This window comes from Anas platyrhynchos, chromosome 3, assembly GCF_047663525.1.
Source record: "Anas platyrhynchos isolate ZD024472 breed Pekin duck chromosome 3, IASCAAS_PekinDuck_T2T, whole genome shotgun sequence".
NCBI lineage: Eukaryota > Metazoa > Chordata > Aves > Anseriformes > Anatidae > Anas > Anas platyrhynchos.
The window spans coordinates 117,205,592-117,221,412 of NC_092589.1; the positions used below are offsets into that span (position 1 = coordinate 117,205,592).

At 45.2% G+C, this 15,821-nt stretch overlaps 2 protein-coding genes and 1 long non-coding RNA gene across 4 annotated transcripts; 1 reads left to right on the forward strand and 2 right to left on the reverse strand.

Moving 5' to 3' along the window:
• Positions 1-927: 927 nt before the first annotated feature.
• On the reverse strand, positions 928-8,971 carry LOC106015275 (uncharacterized). 2 transcript variants are annotated; one of them, XR_001187185.5, is made up of 4 exons: positions 8,781-8,971; positions 5,291-5,580; positions 3,277-3,450; positions 928-1,521 (listed from the first exon to the last, which is right to left on the reverse strand). It is a non-coding gene; the product is annotated as an uncharacterized lncRNA (long non-coding RNA). The 2 variants fall into 2 exon arrangements; XR_005264899.2 differs by lacking the exon at positions 3,277-3,450.
• On the forward strand, positions 1,716-3,540 carry IL17A (interleukin 17A). Its single transcript, NM_001310350.1, has 3 exons — positions 1,716-1,742; positions 2,316-2,560; positions 3,279-3,540. The coding sequence occupies exons 1-3, from the start codon at positions 1,716-1,718 to the stop codon at positions 3,514-3,516; spliced, it is 510 nt and encodes a 169-aa protein (NP_001297279.1). The 3' UTR covers positions 3,517-3,540.
• Positions 8,972-10,396: 1,425 nt separating the features above from the next.
• Positions 10,397-13,338, reverse strand: LOC101795199 (interleukin-17F). The gene is given in 3 exon segments (NM_001310806.1): positions 10,397-11,412; positions 12,008-12,243; positions 13,152-13,338. Coding segments are annotated over 3 exon segments (501 nt in total). The 5' UTR covers positions 13,179-13,338; the 3' UTR covers positions 10,397-11,174.
• Positions 13,339-15,821: the final 2,483 nt, after the last annotated feature.

Sequence of the window (15,821 nt, forward strand, 5' to 3'; positions counted from 1 at the left end):
ACTGTTCTTCCCAAGGATATTGAATGGTCACACAGCAACACCCAGCCCCAGAGCATCCCACACATCCCAGTGACCAAAATATTTGCTAGAGAGCTGTTAATTTAAATCCCCCAAAAGCTGAGGAGAGTTAACGCAGACATCCCTCTCTGCAGGAAGGGTCTCTTGGTCAAGCTCATTGCTTTTACTTGGTCAAGCTCGTTGCTTTTAATGAGCATTCAGAGCTCATCAAGACATCTGCCTAAAAAAGAAACAAAAACAGAGGCAGTTACTATCACAGCAGCTGTGATGAAGCTCAGGAAAGGACTCTCTCTGAAGCTGGTACTAAAGTATTAGGGTTTCCCTTTGTAAATTCCCAAAGCCAAGAGGAGGGACAACCTTGAAGCAGCCCAACATCTCCAAGACTGCAATCCCCTGACAGCATCTTAGTGAAAATCTAGGAAAACGCGAACCCCTGGATGGGAGAAAGGGATCCTGCTTGTCACCATGTCAGTGGAGTCTGTCCCCCTGAACACAGGGATTTAAACTTTGCATGTTTAAATACTAACAGGGTAGGGTACAGCTGCTACACATTGGTCTTGTAGGATGGAGAAACAGCATGATCAGTGATCAATATCACCCAGAACACAGGGATGGGATGCAGGCAGTTGTGGGGCTACACAATGAGAGGTATTTTAGCTCCTAATATTGTAGCATGGTATCACCTATCTACCACAATGCACCGTGGAGCAGATGGTTGCAGTTTCTTCCCTTTTTCCTGCCTACAAGAGGGTCAGTTTTCATCTCACAGCCTTCACAAGGTTTCTCTTGAACCCTAACCTGGGATCTGAGGGTTTAATTACATCCTTCACATTTCCCAGACTGTGGTCGTAGGATCACAGCCCTGTTGCATAGCGCAAGATCATGAAGGGAAATGAAAATACAGCAATCTCAAAAGCAACTGAAAACAGTGTTTTGGGCTTTGCTTCTCAGATGGAGAATGATCAAATGTGGAAACTCAGTGTCACAATACATTTTGGTCAAATTTGTCATATCAGAGGTGAGGTACATACATCAACAAATATAACCTGATCCAGGCTGCGAAAACTGAGAAAAATAAAATAAAATTTGAGAAGAAATCTGGGTTTTCAGACATCAAAGCAGGTGATTGGGCATGATAAGTGTGGAGAGCAACTGGACGGGCACCAGCTGTCCTACATCTGCCGACCTCAGAATAAAAAGACACCAGACTGGTGAAGCACCACATGGATCCAAGCCATCGGTGCTGGTGACAGCGGTGCTTTTGATACTTAGAGCATCTCGAGTTGAGTCCGTGAAGCACGTTGATGTGCATTTGAGTAGATGTCAACTGTAGTCCGAGTTCAAAATTGCATACTTTGCATCCACTCGCTGCAGCGTGCGTGACAACAGTTCAGTGGTTTTCTAACATCAACATGGAATTTTGTTACTACTTGAGTGACTTAGCTGAAGCAATGACATCACCAGCAGATCTCAGAAAAGGTAAGCCCATATCCTGTCTTCCACCTATGGAATTTATACACAGACACTTTTTAGTGTAAGGTCAGAAACCACAGTCAAGGTTGGGAAAAAAAAACACCTACTCCCCTTTAACTAGGACAGCACGAAAGCTCTTATAAAAAGACCAGCAGCAAATGCACCCAGACGCCTTCAGTTTGACAGAGCCCAGCACAAGCATCAGCTGCAGTAAGAAGAGGAAGATGTCTCCAACCCTTCGTGCTTCTCTGGTAAGAACTTGCCATGTGTTTTGTTTTCTCCTAATTTAATAGGGACATATTTAAATTCTTATAGCTGACTCTCAGGAATGGGGCACCAACCTTTAAAATGCTTGTTAAAATCACCAGTTATCAAAAAGAACTGAAACAGGAAGCTGCTGAATAGCACCAGCATGGGACAACAATGAGACTGTACATGTTTATTAGGGAGTGGAGCTACTGCCACATAAACCCAAGTCAAGATATAAATTGAAAACTCAGAGTGTCTTTTTGTTGCTATATTCTTTCTGGTATCTCTTATCTATATTATTTTTATAATTATTTTTTATATTTTTTTATAATTATTTTTTATAATTGAGATTTTGCATATCACCAAATTACAATTGAGTGAATACCATATCTTTCAGTGCTGTAAGAATTAGTCCATGCAGAAATGGATGTGATATTTGGCACGCTTTCCCCTAATTCACCCAACCCACAGCATGGACTTTAATACCAGCTAGGCTGACTGTTCCCAGCCCCACAGAAGAGCTGTGTTACAGCAGTTGTATGGCGTTGTGTCCTAAATAAACCGTTTGTCTTCAGTCCAGCTCTCTGCTGTTAGTGCTGCTGGCCATGCTGTCAGCCAGCAGTTCTGCCTACGGGAAGGTGATACGGCCCGGGCTCAAGCCAGAGAGCCTCTTCAAGCAAGCAGATGCTGGATGCCTGACCCAAAAAGATGCCAAATTCCCTCAAACTGTGAGAGTCAACATAAGCATCAGCAACATGAACCAGGATAACAAAGTGACTCTTGATATCAGCAAACGTTCGCTGTCTCCCTGGGATTACAGGTACGATCACTGTCCCTATTGTCTAGAAATGACTGCCTTGGTCAAGAGGGATGCAAAAGCTATGCCCATATCTTTATTTTCTTTACTTCACTGTTGAGAGATTTGGGCAGTATCTACAGACCTCTTTGAAGCTAATCAACGCAGAAAGGAGCACAGAGCAAAAGTATGGTCTAGGCAGAAGACAAAGCAAATTACCTCTGTAATTTAATTATATTATGATGCATACTGGAGCAGATCTTATCGTAAAATGTATTCTTTACATAAGAGATGATCAAAAACTTTGGACGACTGACATTGTACTAAAGTCAGTGGTGGTTTAATAACACCAGCATCAGGCCCTAATAACATTTTGTGTTCTGGGGGAAAGCTGAAGTCTTTGGATTTGTCAGTCACTCCAGCATGTTGTGAAACTCAAGCCACTTCTAATCAGTCTTTCAAAGTCAACGCCTATTTGAAGCGAGTCCTTTGCCAAGGTAGTTGGACACAGTCCTTGCATGGATGACGTGCACTTAAAAACCTGCAGTATGCACATACTTATACCCTAATTATACTTAAAAAGCAGAAATAGCAGAGGGTCTACTGCCCTTCATAGGCAACCTTCCAGTGAGTAGAGGTTCCTAGGCTTGTTAGCCCATAATGATCCAGACTATCATGCCTCCAGAGATGCAGCAGCGTTTCCACTGCAAATACTTCCCTATCCTTTCATGTCAACTTACAGGATCGATGAGGACCACAACCGCTTCCCCCAGGTGATTGCTGATGCTGAGTGCCGCTACTCCAGGTGTGTGAACTCAGCCGGGCAGCTGGACCACAGCCTCAACTCCATCCCCATCAATCAGGAGATCCTCGTCCTTCGCCGGGAGCTGAAAGGCTGCCACCACTCATACCGGCTGGAGAAGAAAATTATCACCGTGGGCTGCACTTGTGTCACCCCCTTGATCCAGCACCAGGCTTAAAGGGAGCCTGTGGTGCAAGAGCAAGGAGCCACAGCAGGAGGACTTCCTTGCCTAACAGCGATGAAAATCTCTGCAGAATGGAATCAAGCCATAACGATTAGCTAGATTCTCAGTTTTGTGCTTTTGGTTTGTTTGATTTGGGTTTTGTTTCAAATCCTTTTCCCTTTTAAAACTCTGAATTCAGAATCTGGATCCTTTCATGTGCTCCACTGAAGGAGTAACGGGAACTCTTTACACATCTTTAGTTAACACTTTGAAAAGTCTATTTATTTAATTCTATTTATGCTAGTGGAAAAAAAAATAATATTGTGTCTGTTTATTTATCTTCATGCAATAAGAAGTTGTGGATGAACATCCCTGTAAGTGTTCAAGACCTGGCTGGATGGGGCTTTGGGCAGCCTGGTCTAGCAAGAGGAGTCCATGGCCATGGCAGGGGGGTTGGGAGTAGATGATCTTTGAAAGTTTTCCAACCCAAACCATTCTGTGATTCTATGATTCTATGCAATAAAAAAAAATCAGCCAAATAACTCTGTGGTATTCTCCTTCCTTTCTGAAGAAACCTTTTCTCATAAAGCAAGAAATCACTCCATTCCATTAGGACCATGTAACAGATTAGTATGAAACTAAAACCAAAAATTCTCATGATAACATCTAGCTCTGTTTCAGTAGACTATAAACCGTATAGAAGAGTTAGGGCTCGCATCATTAACATCGTTTTAGCAATAGAGAAACTAAAGACACCTGGAGGGAAATGATTTACCGAATGGCACTACACAGATTGACAGACAAAACAGACCAGCAAAAAAAAAAAAAAAAAAAAAAAAAAAAAGCAAAGCGGGTCCCAGTTGTCTACCTCATTATGTGATTGGAAAGGAGTTTGCAAAGAAAGGTTCAACGTAACACTCTGAATGCTTCTTCAGTGGAAAGGAAACTCCCTCCCCCAAAATGGAGAATGCGTTTATACTGTGTTTAATGCTGGTTACTACCGGGTAGACAAGGAACGGGGCATGAGTCAGGTGGATAATTGAAGTAATTAGCTGCTGGTGAGAGAAAATGCTTAATGCTAACCGCAACTGCAGTTTCCTCCAGTCTTACGTCCTTCCAATGCTTTTGCTGTCAGTGCTTCGAAGTAGAGCTCACTGACACAGTACTTCTACCACAGCCGTGAGGTTGCTTACGTGGGTGGAAGTCTTACGCTGCAGGAATTTTGATTTAGATGCACCCAGATGAAGATGTTCCGTGTTTCAAATGGAAGGCTGGTTTGCAAAGACATGGGTGTTTTTTTGCTGCCGCCTCAGGGATGTGTGACGTTGCCTGGCACCAACAAAACGCCATGGGCAAACGCAACAGAAAGTACACAATTTCTGAAGACGCAGAGCTTGGGGATGCAAATCCCAAACGAGAGGCAAGGCCCTTTCTGGTGAAAGCATCTTCCCCACATCCAGCTGGGCTAACTGGGGATGTTAACATCCCAGCTGTTCCTGCTGGGAGTTATTCCCACCAGCTGCGACAATGAACCTAAGCCCTCCCTCATCTACTCTGTGTCAGCTTGTACAGTGTAAACTCACAGCACGGGCAGGGATTTCATAGCATCCTTTGACCTAGCAGATATACACTGGGCCTGGAAAATGTTAATTAACTGTGAGCAATCACAGTATCTGCAACCAAAACAGTGAAGTCCTGCCCGTGCTTAAATTTCTATCAAATGCGAACAAAGTTTTGCCTGTATATAGGTATCTATTAATATGAGATCCGAACTGTTCTCGTTTCCTACCTTATCTCCAGCTATTGCTCCTTAAGGTCTCCTGCAGGCCCTGAAGTTCACCTCGTTGGCTGTCCCAGGAATATTGAGCATGGAACTGACTGCCAAAAGATACAGCGAGGAACCTGGCAATGCTCCGTGTTTCAAAGGGCAGGCTGGTTTGCAAAGACCCGGATGTTTTGTTTGCTGCTCTCAGGGAGGTGAAAACCCCTGAGGTTTTCAAGAAGTTAAATAAATTTCAGTCCAGACTGAAATAAAGCTGTCTGCACAGTCCATTAGATAACCTCGCAACATCCTACCACCTGCTATAGAAAGAACTTTGGTAAATTGTCTGCAACAACCCAAGTAACTTCTAACAGTCAAAATGAAGGACCCATCATTACCTCGTAGTGATATGAAGCTTAGCTGGGGTTGGCACATGAGTAATAGAGACTTCTTAGCAATTCTGAGAGAGCTACGATGTGGAAAAAGTCAGAACCAGGTCATGCAGCTGAAGCACTAGAACACGGACATCTTTGTGCTGCAAAGATACTCCAGTCCCTCTTCCTGCAGCATTGTTCTCCCTTGGAGCATTTATTTACCAACCCAATGAAATCTGGGCCTCAGGACACAACCGTTTTTTATTTACTTGGCCTCGTGCTAGGTTCATGCTCTCCTCTGCAAGGTACATGGGTGATGTACACACTCCTACAGAAGTATTTAATAGTATAACTGCCTGAATTCATTTGGCCCCAGGACTATTTTCTATCCTGCTCTAAGTTCCCTTGGAAATTCTGGCATCATGAGCTAAAATGTCTTTCTTTATCTTGCTAAACCCAGTTGAGCAGGTGCAGGGCGATCCCAAACCAATGCACCTGACTCTGAGGTGACCTAATCAGTGCTTTGTTTCTCTGGGCAAATGTTCACGGCTACAGTCCATAGCTCTCATAGCAGGGGACTGAGGAGAGCAGGACCCCTCTTTCACCCTTGCACAGCCTTATCAGTTTGAGGTTCAGCAGTTAATGCTTGCTCTTGCTGGTTTTGGAGAGTTTCAATGCAAATTCCTGCTGATTTGATGTCCTTTCATGATACCATAGTGAGCGGGGGTGGAAATTGCTGCAAAAACCTCTTCATAAAAAAAAAAAAAAAAAAAAAAAAAGATTTCCAGTCCAGCACTGCTTCACATCTCAGTTTCATGTCAGCTTGCAAAATTTAAGTAGCAAAGACTTACCAGTCAGCGTGCTTGGAAATCTATGAGTAAAACACAGCAGCAAGAGAAGCTTGAGGTTGGATTTGTGTGGCAAATAATCAGATAACTACACTCATCAGTGCCAATTACCAAAGCAAGATGGGAAGATGCCAGATGCTTGTGAAAGAAGATAAAATCAACAGTTGGCATGCCTTACCATGTAAAGGGGGTCAAGATAAGTGAGTACAGTACAGATTTCTGAAACCAGAAAGAAAAAGCAAACAAAAAATAATAGTAGGGGCAACTCAGAAGACAATCCATCGCTACTCATTTACTGGAACAAGGAACCTTGGTCACGATACAAACAAGTTGTGCTTAGTAAGAATGTAGATAAAACAGAAACATAATGCTTTGTACTTGATATAAAAAACATCAATTCTCACTCATAAAAATCTATGTCCAGAAAACACTGAGTGGAGCCTGCTTAGTTCATGACCCCCAAAGAGCATCTGGTGTACTCTTAATCCTTCATTGAAGTTACAAGAGAAGAAAAAAAAAATAAAAATAAAAATTCACAGCCAAATGGAACAGTGTTATACAAGATGTGGTCTTGGACCACTCACCTAGACTATTCTGAAGCAGCACAAGTTTAAAAATAATTACCAGAGAGCAAAGAAGTTACAGAAGAAGGTTAAGGAGCAAGAGAGGAAGACAAAGGCAAGGCTCACATTTTATCCCGTGATGGTGATGCGGGCACTGGTTTCTGCTCTGGGCCTGTCAGGCCACCTTGCAGGACAGCCAGGACTCACAGCTGGTGTGGAAACTCACCCCATCACCGGCATTCATTGTGTTCCCACCACACCATAGATCTCCAAAAGCCTGACCAGCAAACCATTCATGCCCTCAGAGTTTTGTCTGTTAGGCCTAATTCCCAACAAGTCATCTCTACTTCTGACTTGCCAAGCCATTGCTCCCTTGGCTTAGCAAACACAGCACTTGTACAGTTCTTGATTTTTGTCATGAGCCCTAAAGCTCGCTACTTTTGATTTATATATATATATTTATATATTTAATTTCTATGCACTTTTAAAAACAATAGTTCTGGGAAACAGGCTGATTTGGTCTGTAGTCCTTTTGAACACCCCCAAGAACATTTGCCTCTTGTCAAGGGTCACAGAATCACAGATTTGTAGGGGTTGGAAAGGACCTCCAGAGACCATCGGGTCCAACCCCCCTGCCAAAGCAGTTCCTTATAGCAGGTTGCCCAGGGAGGCATCCAGAGGGGCCTTGAATATCTCCGGAGAAGGAGACCCCACAACCTCCCTGGGCAGCCTGTCCCAGTGCTCCATCACCCTCACTGTGCAGAAGTTCTTCCGCATGTTGGTGTGGAACTTCCTGGACTCCATTTTGTGGCCATGGCCCCTTGTCCTGTCCCCACAAACCACTGAAAAGAGGTTGGCCAAATCCCTCTGCCTCCCACACTTCAGATATTCATAAACATTGATGAGATTCCCCCCTCTGTCTTCTCTTCTCAAGGCTGAACAGACCCAGGTCTCTCCACCTTTCCTCACAGGGAAGATGCTTCAGGCCTCGTATCATCTTTGTGGCCCTCCGCTGGACTCTTTCCAGGAAATCCCTGTATTTTTTGTAGCAGGGAGCCTAGAGAAGCCTTGCTCACACCAAAATACATCCACAGGTTGCAGCACAAATCTGGGAGGAGGCATTGGCTTGGGCTCATGCCACTGTGGTGCCTCCCAGCCTGTGCCAATGCAGGGGTCTCTGCAACGTGCTATCTTCACCATCCCCTGAGAGCTGCTACACACAAGGGGACCCCAGCTTGGGCTCCAAATACTGCCAAATGAGCACAGCTCAGGGATGTGTGAGAAAGAGGTTAGGGAGAGGCAAGCAGAAGAGGAAAGAAATAGGAAAGGCCTCAAGGCTCAGACACCAACCTGGGACCACGGGAGGCTTAGCTCAGCGAGTTACAAGAAGGCGCTGTGCTTCTACACCTAGAGCAGTGTCTTGTCCTGCTGGTGAAACAACCAAGCCCCTGAAGGCTGCTCTAACACCTCAGAGCCAGGGGATGCCCAGCTGCACCAGGAGCAGAGGAAGGGATTTGCTCTTAGGACAACCCAGAGCTAGGCCGGGTGCGTTGACTGAAGGCCTGGGTGGCTGCACGGGGAGGGAAATCAGGCAGAGCCCTTAGCCAAAGTCTGGTGCTCAGCTGTTCGACATGCCTGCCCGCGGTGCCGGTATGACTGTGCTGTTTACAGGAAGCCTGATGGCATTTGCCCTATGTTCTTAGATTGCTGGGAATCAAAGCCAACCACCTACCTCAATGCAAAAGCCAGCAGTTAAAAAAAAAATACCATCAGCTAGAGGCTTATTTACAACCAGCTGCACTCTAAGAATGATGCCATTAGGAGGAAATAACCCTTGCTGCCGGTTTTATTTAGAAACAATCCCCACACACGAGCGCACTCACTGAGAGGCGTGTGGTTTGTAGCTGACAGAGCCAGCTCCAAAACCTCACGACCCATGGGCGAGACTTCCTTTATTAACTACTTCTGTGTTGTCTTAATTAGCCACTTCACCACTCATCCCATTAGAGCAAACCTTAGGGTGAGCTGATTGGTGTTTAGGAGCATCAGCACGGGAGCTTTCACCGTTCAGCTGCCATAATTAAGGGATGAGAGACCTTCAGGCTAATTTTCTCCCTGCATAACAAGCAAGGACAAACCCCACAGGCGATACTGATCGAGAGGGAGAGAAATAGGTCACGAGCAAGGGCCGGGTGTCAGCATGCGACTTCCTGGTCAGCGGTTACTGTAAGAGGAGTGCTCTGAGAACACCTCCCTGGGTTTGCATCCCACCACATGAAGGGCTCGGTGGTCATAACGAAACAGCCGCTGCCGCAGATGAGTATGGCTGCTTGTAACTGAAGGAGATGGTTTCCCCACGATGCCACCCAGGGCTTGTCTTACTTGGCTCAGCGAGGCTCTCAGGGGATACACCCTGCTTGACAAACAAGCACAAAGGGAAAGATTTGGACCCGATGACTTGCAAACTATGCAGGGGGAGAAACAAGGGGGCCTCCCGGGCTCTACCTCTACCTAATTTAAAGGGGATTAAATGCAGCTGAAATGAAATATGAGTGCCTGGTATAAATGCATATGAACTAGGTGCAGGTGAGTGCCCAGGTATAAATGCAGGTGAACTAGGAAACAGAAGCTTCATGCCCTCACCAGCAGAGGAGAGTCAGAGGTAATGCTGAATCTTGACTGGATTTCCATGAACGGTAAAAAAAAAAAAAAAAATCTGATAAATTAACAGGCAGCAAGTCTAAACTGCTAGGCTGTGCTCCTTGTGTAGCTGAGGGAGAGACTAATACTTTCAACAACAGTTCCTCCACTACTAAGACAGGTCACCTCTATGGCAGCCCTGCCCTGGAGCTGTCTTTCTTTTTTCCTGGATATTTGGGCTCCTCACGCCCCACTTTTATGTCAGCCTGGCTAAGGAGCAGTGGGATGAAGCTGCCTTTGCTCATTTCCCTGCATTCCTGCTCAGCCAGCCATCCAGCTGGTGGAGGAGAAGGGATGGAGAGAAGATGACATCTTGGTTGGAAGAGGACAGGGCAGACTTCTCCCATCTCCTGTGAATAAGGCTAGACCCCATCCCAAATTTCAGCCCTGCAATGCGTTGTCCCCCACCTCTTTTCCCACCACCCCTGGAGACTCTCCCACTGGCTCCATTGCCTGTATAACCTCACTTTATCGCTTTCAGCCCTTTTTTTGCATCTTTTCATCTGTTTAGACTGCAAGCTCTCTTGCCCTCCCTCTTACTCATATCACTGCACCAGAGCCTGATCTGCACTGAAATCTCGCAGTGCTATTCAGCACAAACCCCTTCCCTGTCTGCTTTCATTTTGAGCTATCATGAAACAACACTCTTTTAAATAAAATACTGATTTTATTTTATTCGGCTGATAAATTATTGAATAAATACAAATAAACTTTTACCAGGTTTTGGATACTCTCAGCACATACAATGTCATAAATACAATCATAAATAGAAAATATAAATAGAAATATAAACACTTATTAGTTCTTTGCTGTTTTACCACTCAAAGTGGGATCAAGTCTCTCTCAGATTGCTCTGCAATAAGTCAGCAGCTGCTGACTCCGTGGACAATGAAGTCCATGGAGCAGCAGTGACACAAAAGCAGAGTGTGATGAGCACCAGGCCTGGTGGCACTTATGCCAGACGTACACTAGAAGAGGGAGCAGTGATGGCTGGAGGAGGAAAAGGGGATGAGGAAGGGAGGGAGAAGGTGCAGGAGTGGGGATTTTTGTGACACTGCTGACTATATATTTGGGCAGTTTACTGCTGATATCATCTTTTGAAACTGTAATTCATTTGATTCACAAAACTGATATGAGCTGCAGTGAAAAAGTAAGCACTGCTTTACTCCCTCCCTGCTTGCTGTCACAAACACAACTTTTCCTCCATTTCCCTTTCCCTCCTCCCCCATTAGCTACTGTCAATTCTGGTGCTAAAATCCATAAATGAACAACAAGAATTAGTACTCTCAGGAGGTAATTTGCTCAGGTTCAAAAGGAAAAGTCACGCTGAATTCCTGGGATGCAAGTGGGCACCTGGGATTTCTCCTGCGAGGTGTTTGTAGGGGACACCTCTTCTTCCCAGTGTTGCACCCACTGCTAATTCCTCCTAGGACTGGTAGCGGACGACCGGAGCAGCACACGTGCATCCCACCGTGATGAGTTTCTTCTCCAGGCGGTAGGTGGGCGGGCAGCCCTGCTGCTCCCGGCGGAGGACGAGGATCTCCTGTTTGATGGGGACGGAGTTGAGGCTGCGGTCCTCCTGCCCCAGTGAGTTCACGCAGCCAGAGAGGCGGCACTTGGCATCAGCGATCACCTGGGGGAAGCGGTTGGGGTCCTTGTCGAGCCTGAGGACAGGGACACAAAAGGGTTTTATGTGTTTGCTCTTTGCCTGTGCACATGTTTTGGTAGGATCTTCTTTTTTACCTCCGTGACAGCACCCATTTACCTGTATAGCTTCATTTTGAAACATGACAAAAGAATTTCAGTCTCCTTAACATTTTTAGAACTATTATCTATGAGTGGAATCAATTTTGATAACTAATATTGCCATATCTTTTTTAGTATATGAATGGAGTGGAGCTGATTGAAATAGGGAACTGAGAGCAACTGGACCATTCATATTTATTTGTTTTAATTTCAGCATTCAAAAATTTGTTTCAGTCAGGAAAATGTAAAATTACAATGTACTGACATTCTTCTTTTCCTAAAGGAATAACTCCTTGACAAAGACTGGCAATTAGAAACCATTCCCATGATGTCCCATTGCATTGCAGTTTATTTTGGAGAAACACCACCCAGCACCAAAATGAATGTGTGTGTCAAGAGGAGCTTGTGATATTCACAAGACTCCAGGCATATACTAAGAACAAGCCATTTTTTACCACAAAAGACAGCTGTGTAGCACAGCTGTTGCATTTTAGATACCATCTAAGGAGTTACCTGTAATCCCAAGGAGCGAGAGACCGGTTCCTCACATCATGGATTATCTTAAAGGCAGAATCTGAACGGCTGATGCGAACGTCAACTTTCACCGTTGTGGGGAATTTGGGATCCTTCTGGCAGTCTCCATTAAGTCTCTCAGAGCCACCGTTGCTGGGTTGAGGATGAGCTACCCTCCTGTGGGGTGAGCTCCTTACGGTGAGTGCTAGAACCAGCACCAAAAGGAGTGACCTGAACTGGAGAAGAAACAAGTATCATAGTCTCTGCTCAGCTGGGAGAGAGCACGAGGAGCCATGGCTTGACTAGACTGGGCAATAAACAGGCAGTGGGTGATCTTCATACTTTCATTTGGGTGAGCATGAAAAAGTAGTGCAAGTATGTGAACAATACTCATCGTAACAGAGGCTAAATTCTGATTCAAATGCTGACTGCAGCTGGCACTGCACCAGTAAGAGCATCTCTCCAATGAGTTATGAAACATTCTCCTCCTCCAGAGTCAAACAGCGATGTCTTTTGGTCTACAAGGGGGGGTAAGGACTCACCTGACCCCATCCTTAAGTTTAGACCTCCAGGTAAGCCTTATGCTTTCCTAGGCCAGGAAAAGTTGCCCACCTAGAAGCCACTTGCTAGAAATAACACTTTTTTTCAAAGAAATTTGATATTCGCAGTCCATTTCCAGGAGCAAGGAAAAATAATAATAAAAATAAATAAATGCAAAGTTTTTAAGAATATCAAAAGAGTTGACAGTACTGCAAATACTACCCAAGCTGGAGTTTAAATACAAAGACATTCACTTCACTGTACCTCCTCCTTTTCTCAACTTTCAGTAATTTTTATAGCAAGTTCTCTAAGAGAAGGCCTGTCTCTCCCAGTCACATATGAGCAGTGATGCCCTTACAGATAAATAACAGCCCGCTGCCTCTCCAGCCAACTTGCTCACATCTTGGACACAGCTTGCCTCGGCAGTCAAGAAACAAATCTACTTGCAAAAGCTCGGGTATGAAAGCTTTATCAGACACCTCGCAACCCATTTAGCTCTCACAAAGACCGACAAGAGTTGCTCCTACATCATGGGATCTACATTCAGTTTTTGTCTTGCAGCTAGTAGGATATCTGAGCACTTACACCAGATATAAGGACTTACCATTGCAGCATAGCTGGCAAAAGCCATTGCAACCTCTCTTCTGCTGTAGGCAAGCGCACACAGAGCGTGCAAGTTCTTCTCCGAGACCTCTTTCAGCCTCCGTATGCCTCAAAGCCAGCCGTGGTGCCCTTTTTATAGCACAGTTCAGCCACTACCACCTTTTCCATTGCATAAAGCTAGCTTACCTGACTCAAGGTTAGGAGTTGGTATTTAATTTATCTAGCCCACTTCCTTCCGTCTACCCCCAGAAATGGGAGGGCAGATACCACGTCATCAGGATCCCAAGTCAGCTAACACAGTTTGTTCAGACAGATAAAGCGATACGGGAAAAAAAGAGAGAAGCAAAAAAAAAAAAAAAAAAAAAAAAAAAGATCAGACAGCTTTTTTTTCCCTTCCCCGCTTTCTAATATTAATGTTCTCTCACCACAAACTCATCTGAGGACAGGTCCACGTGCCTCACACAGATCAAATGGCAGAGATCAGAAAGCTGCAAAGTCAGGCAGACAAACAGGGTTTCAAAATGAGGACAGGACATGGGATTCATGCTTTAACCTCCTTTTGCTTCAGTTACACGATCCACCCCTACGTTCTCTAGGGGCTCCCTACGTACTTAAGTGGATGGGCAAAGGGAAAGTAGGTGCCCACGGGAAGTCCTCCTGGTGGGCCGCAGGGTGCAGGGAGCTGGGATGCTTTCCCCATTCCTGTCTGAGATCCCATCTTGACATGTACTACAGTTGGAAAACCCATGCACACCCTGTCAGGGCCCTTTGGGTACTAAGAGGCCTTACTGGTCACGACCAGCCTCACCTTGGGCCTCCCTTCACAGCCTTTCCCCCAGGAGGCCCATTTTAGCTCAGCTTTGGGCCCACTGTCCCTGCCTGAGCTATGTAGGAGTGTTGGTCTTCAATCCCAGCTCTGACCTTGCCTTCTGCTTGGACCTTGGAGTGGCTTTTCTCCTGGGTAGACTCCTTGGACATACGTGGTAGGCCATCTCTATGGCCATACTGCACTGCCTTTTGTCTAGGCCTCCTCTGGGCACCAGAGGTTCTGAAGAAAATATAAAGTATTTGTGAATTTGTGAGCATTTTTCTTCCTCAGTTTAAAGGGCCTGGAAGGGCTTTCCCACCACCAGCAGAGCAGTAGCTGCAGATGACGATGGCACATCAAGGTGTCACGCTGTAATGTGAGAGCACCCACTGGGGTTGTGAGAATTGAAGTTGGGTTTTTGGATGAAGATTGTTTCACACATGGTGGAGTTGAAGCACTGGAAGTGTCTTATGCTGATCCCATGAAAATCCCATCAAACCTGATTAAGACATGGGTATTTATAAAGCCTTAGTATGCACAGAGTAAGGGCTTGGCAGAATTTAGGGGCTAAATTCTGCATGGGCATCGCCATGAGAACAGGTTGCATTTTGCAGGTACAGGGTTACATGGAAATTGCTACATGTGATGAAGCAGTGACATGATCACACCAGTCCCTTGGGGTTTTCCCAAAATGCCCCAAGGGGCATTTTGCTCTGCTATGTCAGTGTGTCACATCTGGTCAGTAAATACATGTTTAAGCTCTTGGAGGGATGAGGCTCTGTAGCAGTCAGCTCCTGTTAACCTCTCTCCTCTTATTTTCTTCTGTCTGTTCCTCACTGTTCTCCCTGGATCCTTTCCTTTCCCATCAACTCCTCTGATGGGTCTCAACCCCAGCCCTGGACTGACCATCCTTTTTGGACAGCTCTGGAGGAGCTGGGCTGGGGGCTCCGCAGGCACTACATTGCTGGGGTTCCTCCACCTGGCTCTGCTCCTCCTCTCTGCCTGTAGAAGATAATAGCTTTTAATGACAAACCTAACACCCCTCGTTTCATTATTAGGGACCAGAAGTGTAAAAATAAAAAGGGAAGCAGGAGGAAGGACTCTGTTATCCGTGAGCCAGCCACAAACTGGAGGGGAAAGGCCAGTGCATGTGCTGTCTCCCCATCAGCACCCTCGGTTCTCATGGTGGAATTTTGGAATGAAAGTATTTTTATAACCAAAAAAAAGTCCATGAAACTAGTTTTATCACAGTCTCTGTGGAGGAACACCCTGAGAGAAGCCTCTCTTGAAGCCATGTAACCGAGCAGAAAGAAGAGGACTGAAGCATAGGACTTTTCACTCAAATTCATCTTCAGTCCTCCAAAACCTGGAGGAAAATCAGGAGCCTCTTAGAGATTCATTGCATTTTCAAGCCAAAAGGAACTAATCAGGTCCCTGCTCTGTCACCTCACTCGATTATTACTGGCAGAAATCTTCATCAACTGATGTTTTATGTCATTGCAGGATATTGTTATGATTTTGTGGTCTGATTGAATGACAGTTCAAAGAGCAGCAACTCATCTCAAGTAAATTTTTTGTATTTCAGGTTATTAAGTTCACTCTACTTTTAATTTCATGACACACATTCCTATTCTGACTGTTCATATCTATATATCCACGATGCATCTACTGAGATGTGGAGCGTGGAAGACCAGAAGGTAAAATTACCAAAAACCCACTTCTATAGCTGAGCATGTAAACCCCTTTTTCCCCTTCACTGATGGCTTACAAAGAAGGGAAAAGGGTGTTGCCATGAGAATGGGTTGGATTTGGCAGACACAGCGCTAAGTGGAAATTGCTATGTGTGATGAAGCAGTGACATGA